Raw genomic sequence first — 5,938 nt, 5'->3', positions numbered from 1 at the left:
TGTATAACTTCTCTGAAATTACAAATTATCAACAATTACTTCCAAGAAAAATTTCAAGTGATAGTTTTTGACACAAATTCAGAGTATTCTCAGGATTGCTAATTTTGGATATTTTTTCAACATAGAAATGAGGAACCTATTGGTACCACAAATAAAAATACAACTCTTAAATAAATTCAAAATTGTATTTTGCTGAATTTTGGTCAACTGATTGCTAACACTTAGACAGTGTGCTACAAAATGTTGACAACAGTGATTAATATGTTCTGCTATAGCCAAGACATTTTATGTTTACATTACTAATGTTGGAACCCCGAAGGAATCCTTATAAATTAAAAAATAATTTACAGTGTTTTAAGTTCTATTTGTTACATCATTGTTAAAGTAACTTTGAGTTTTGGCAAAATATTAGCATAGGTCATTACAAGAAGGCTATGTCAGACAGGGAACTAAAAGTAATTGCAAATACACATTTTATTCTATATAAAAGAAAATATGTTCCTACTATGTTCTATGAAGGTGGCATCTGAACCTGTTCCCCTGCCTGGCTTCCTTCTGCTTGAGTCCTTCCTATATTTCCTTTGGCTTCCCCATTGGGAGGAGTTGTTAATCTCACAATGCAGTGTCCTTGTGGGGCCACATTTTATACTACACAGGGTCCACCCTCAGAGCAAGATCCATCTCCACCCTTTCCCTTTCATCTTCCTACTTCAGACATTGGCTGGGTCTGGTCCAGCAAGGCAGGCTGCTTTTCTCTTTCTCCAAATTTGCCTGGCTGTGTGGGTCCTTATGTTAGTTGTCTGACAGCTTAGGCTGTCCTTTCTCTGAATAGTACCCTGAATATCACGCAAATAGGCCTACTCCAAAATGTATAGGAAGTATATGATGCTGGATAACATGGCAACACTAAACTGCATGATGCATGTCAGAGTTTTAAATACCTGCTGTTTGTTACTGTTCTAGTGAAGTTACCAAAATGTTATGTTTTCTAAAGTCTGTAGGGTGTACAACGCCCTCAGGAAATCTTAAACAAAAGGATCAAATCACAGGGGCAGAATTTGGTGATAGCACAAACCTGACACCAATATCATGATAATACCAAAGCTTTAGCTGCAACTCTTAATTATATTTATTCCCGATCACAATGTTAATGCCATATTAATTACCAGTGAAAACATTCTCTGTATTATTTTAGCATCTTCCATATATATTTTGATTTTGAATTAATATCTGAGATAATTAGTGCTTTCCCAACAGCTAAGTTTATAGGCAGGAAGTTTCTACAATTGGATTCTTTACAAACTTTAACAGCCTCTTTCAGCAGTTTTCACAACATTAAGACATTGTATCTTACCTTTTGTGGAATCTTGGCAAGGGCTGATGCAACTACGTTGGCCCTTTCTTCTGACATGTTACTGACCATCGACCCCAGAGAAAATACCACAATACCATTTTCTCCAGAGCTCTGGACAAACTCTTCCATTTCCTGTGAAAAAAAGAATGTGTTCTATCATAATAGATTATCAGCACAGCAAGCACTGTGAAAAAATTAGCATAAAACTAAAAGAGAAAATCAACTATTATCAGGAATTATTGGAGTAAAGGATGATTTTGACTGACTCGATTACTCAGTTTTTTTGCAAGATGTATAATATTAGATAGGATGCTTCTGTTAAGGGTATTTGTATAAATATGTGTGTATGTGTGTATGTGTGTGTGTGTGTGTGTGTGTGTGTGTGTGTGTGTGTGTAAGAGAGAAATGAAATAGAGCTATTACATAGTATTTGGGGAGATACCCAAACTCTTCATTTATAATATTATAAGTACTAATGTAGGCGCTTTAAAGTGGCACCACTTGGCTATAATGGTATATTGTTGTTCTGCTAAATCACATATGTTTATTTTAGGCAGGTTTTCTACAGAATTATTTTAGTTGGAAGTCATTAGTGGTTGACTTCCCTGACTGAGCACTGAGGAAAAGTTACTCACAGCTGGGATTATGTAAATCTACATTTATCTTACTATAATCCTTTACACGTCACTTAAAGTTTGTCAGAGTTTTCCAGTCTTTTTTCAAAAAAGAAAAAATAGTAACTGTAAAAGTGGTGGTTAAGAATCACTGACATTCTGGAGTCTGCTATTGTGGTTTGGAATTTCTATGAATTAATTCTAAGAGTCTCATTTATAATACAGAATTGTACAGTATATAGTTAGATAGTTGAATGATCATATTTTCATGTTATTGTTTAGCTGGAACACCTATTGCCCCGAAATCACACTGTTAAATTGATGTGCTATTTATAACTGCATGTGAGGAACTCTCATCATGTCTTTGCTGTGTTTCAGAGGCAGCAGCACTTGCACCAGAATGGGAGAGACTGCCAGGCCTTTCTGCAGAGGAGATTTGGTCACCTTCTTGAGTAGCTCACTCACACATACAAATCTTGGTGAAAACGTACTTGGCTGGAATTTATTGAGAATCATTCTGACTTGTGTTCCCCAATTATGCCAATTTTAAAGTTAAATAATTTCAGATGTAATCATTGGGGTAAAACTTTCTCTTAAGTGTTCTTTACAAAACGAAGAAAAAAAATCCAAATGTTTATTTGCAGACCACATATGGCTAAGTATTTTTTAAAATATGACTTTCAATGTTAAGACATTAGTGTTAATGATGTCAGAGTCACTGTAGTACTGTTCCAGATAATACATGGGATATCCAGGTATTGTGTGTGATTGCAGTTACCTGTAGCCACATTTGATGTAACTTATGTTCAGTGTTTTGTCTCAGTGGCTTGATGCTCAGAGCTTTCTTCATCCACCCAGTGTTAAAGTAATATAACCACTGTTTACAGATTCATTATTGATGTGGACTGATTGTTTCTCATTCTGTGACAACTTAAAAAAAATACACAATTTATGTAAGGAATTTTATAAAAGTATTAAAAGTTCTAAAAGGAAAATAAGCTTTTTTATAAAATTTCTGTCTAGAAATGTTATCAAGGTAAATATGTATGTTTTCATCATGGCTTTTGTTCTATTTTCATAGCTCAATGTAAACTTATGACATTTACTTCGACAATTTTGTTCTTATTGTATGTGCTTTTCTCCTACAAAAAAGTGTCATCTTGTAATATTTATAATTTTCTGCCTCGCTTTACTTGTATTAAAGCTGACTGTAACTGAATATTGTATTGATAAAATTATTATAATGCTACAGTATGCATCTAATGTAAGTTTTAATTATTCCTTCATTTAAGATGTTTGATTACTTCCAATGTATATTTTATGAATATTTTCCATAAATATTAAATATGTATATCTTGATTTTTTCTCTGTATGATTTCATGTAAATATCTTATAAAACCAATGGCTATATGCATTTTAACACTTGATACATTTGTCAATTGTCCTTTTCTATTAAAATATACATAAATTATCTGAGAATCTAATATTTAATTGAATAGAAAGCACCTTGGCTTTACAATTATTTTACATAATAAACAATTAGAAAATGGGTTTCACAACCATTGACTTGCAGTCAAAGCTTTCTTCAAGTTAATAACAACAGCTAGTATAAGTAATTAACAACAGCTAGTATTAGTAATTATCACTGTTGTACTACTAGTCATCCTTTTCTTATCCTGCTACACCTCCTACTTTCTTGCTCCTCCTACTGGCACTATCGGTTTCCTTTAATGTGAGTGGGGAAATCTTTCAAGAGTAGGATAGGGTGGCACAGAATTTCCAATAGTCTCACCTCAGCTTTTGTCTCTTTAGAAAATTACCAATATGAAGCCCATACAATTTGAATTCAACATAGATATTAAATTTTAACTATGGAATAAAATATCAGTATCATGTTGCGGCTAATAAGGAGGCAGACAAAATGATCTCTTATGAGATTACATAATAATGTAATAAAGAATGCTTACTTTCTACCTATTTCTTAGAACTGTGATATCAATTTAAAGTATATGAGGTTCTTCTGTTTCTTCATAAAGATTATAATGTTATGTGATGACATAATTCTTTTGTTATTGTAAACTAAGGGCACTATTCAGATACAAGTGGTAGAAATTATTGGGTATTTATTATACATGCATTGTTCAATTTTCTGTGCTTCTCTATCAGGCAGCTATGATGTTAAGACACAAGTTACCCCGGGAAGCTTTACTGAGTTACTTGTTTTAAGGCAGAAAACACCTGCTCTAATAGGGTATGTTTATGCTAAGATGTAAACCTCTGGAATCTCAATGCGGAATGATGTAAATGTTTGAATAAAATTAAGTGAACACATGGTCTTGCTTCAAATATTATTCGAATAACACAATTATATTGTTAAGGAATTATTTTCTTGTAAGTTAGAATACTGGTGAAGATTCTTATCACTTATGGTAGAATTTTACAATTTCAGCTCTCTCGTCTTACTGTCAGAACTGACATGTCTTCTTTTAATCAAGTCCACAAGGTAACTGTCATATAGAAGACAGGTAGGACTTTGTTAGAGAATGCAATCTTGAAGCACTGAATAATTAGTTTATATTAAATGAGGAATGATATCTCAAGTGACTTACACATGTTAAGTAATTAGTAGTAATCGTAATAACAATAGCCATAATTGCAAAATTAATAACATTTCTGAATCACTAACTATATGCCAGAGACATTTAAAGTGGTTTATTTGTATTAACTTTTTTCCACACAACACAATATGAAGTTATTAGTATTACTGCAAAAGCAGGCATAATTATTTCCATCCACTTTCTAGTCCACTTTTCCATCATCTGCTGCCTGAATTCATATACGATTTTCTACTCGGAACTTTCCAGTCTGGACCTTCTGCAATTCAATCTATTGAACATCTCGGAATTTTCTTTAGATATAGTTTTATCACATATTTTCCTTTCTTAACTCTTTTAGTAGTTCTTAAATGTGCTTAATAAATATTTCAACTTCTAAGGAGTATCTGGCTCTTTCTTGCCTGTCAGCATCATCTGGTTCTTACTCAGTATCTCCCTTGCAAACTAAACTTTGAGTCTAGAGAACTGTCCTGAACACTTTACCTGCTTTTATTTCTGTGTTTTTTTTTCCTCTCCCTCATTATTGCACCTATTCCTGCATATTGTTCAACTCTCATCTAAATTATTAATATCGGTGGCTCCAGGATACTCTCTATTATCTACACTGGATACTTCCTTAGCATTGGTTTTTTTCCTGGAGATAATAGTTTTATGCAGTTTTATTGCTTGCATATATTCTGTCTTTCAAAGTAGAATGCAATTTGTGTTGGGACAGAAACTGTGTACAACACACTTGCCTGTGGTGTGTGCTAATCTCTTTATAAATATTCTTTGAATGAATGGCCAGTATCTTCTTATATGTTGCATAATCAAAGCTTAAATTTAACAACTCTATTTTCAAGTCTCCTTAGTATGCCTCTTTATCTGTAATAATGATGAAATTCACAAACTTTTGATGGTATCAACATGTATGTGAGTTTTAATTGGTATGTGTTTTACATTCCCACTACCCATCTTTCTTCCAGTGTAAGTCAAACACTCCGAATGAATACAGAACCACTCACTCTGAAAATTCAAAGCAGACAAACAAATAGCAATAGTTTACCTTAGGTAGGGGTTTGGCAGGTTTGCAGTGGAGTCCTCCAACGAACTCAACATTTGGTAAGAGTGGGTGAGGAAATTGAAAATCCCAGTAGTTTCGAATAAGCCATATTTCAGCTTTTGCCATTGTCTCGAATACTGTAGTGGGTCTTCCTGACGGGAAAAAAAGAAAAGAAAAGGTAGATGACACAATATAATTAGGTAATTTTCTGAAAGAAGTTAGAATAATGTAGGCAAAAATGTAGGTGAAGTGTTTGTGCTTTGTAATATATATACATACATTCATATATGGGCATAATTTAATTTTTATATAT

The 5,938-nt window shown here is 33.2% G+C and overlaps 1 protein-coding gene across 2 annotated transcripts in view; it reads right to left on the bottom strand.

The window, feature by feature from the left end:
- Positions 1-5,938, bottom strand: part of LOC108536928 (UDP-glucuronosyltransferase 2B30) — a 28,948-nt gene that overhangs the window by 19,838 nt on the left and 3,172 nt on the right. Inside the window, exons 2-3 of one of the 2 annotated variants that reach the window (XM_017884025.1) lie at positions 5,629-5,777; positions 1,355-1,486 (exon numbers count right to left, since the gene is read on the bottom strand). In XM_017884025.1, coding sequence (XP_017739514.1) covers positions 1,355-1,486; positions 5,629-5,777 — 281 coding nt within the window. The remainder of the gene's footprint in view (positions 1-1,354; positions 1,487-5,628; positions 5,778-5,938) is intronic. The other variant, XM_017884024.1, reaches the window with a different exon arrangement.

The sequence above is a fragment of the Rhinopithecus bieti genome, unplaced genomic scaffold (genome assembly GCF_001698545.2).
Source record: "Rhinopithecus bieti isolate Rb0 unplaced genomic scaffold, ASM169854v2 scaffold_14002, whole genome shotgun sequence".
NCBI lineage: Eukaryota > Metazoa > Chordata > Mammalia > Primates > Cercopithecidae > Rhinopithecus > Rhinopithecus bieti.
The sequence above is the reverse complement of the archived record's forward strand: the minus strand, read 5'-3'. Positions and strand labels throughout refer to the sequence as shown.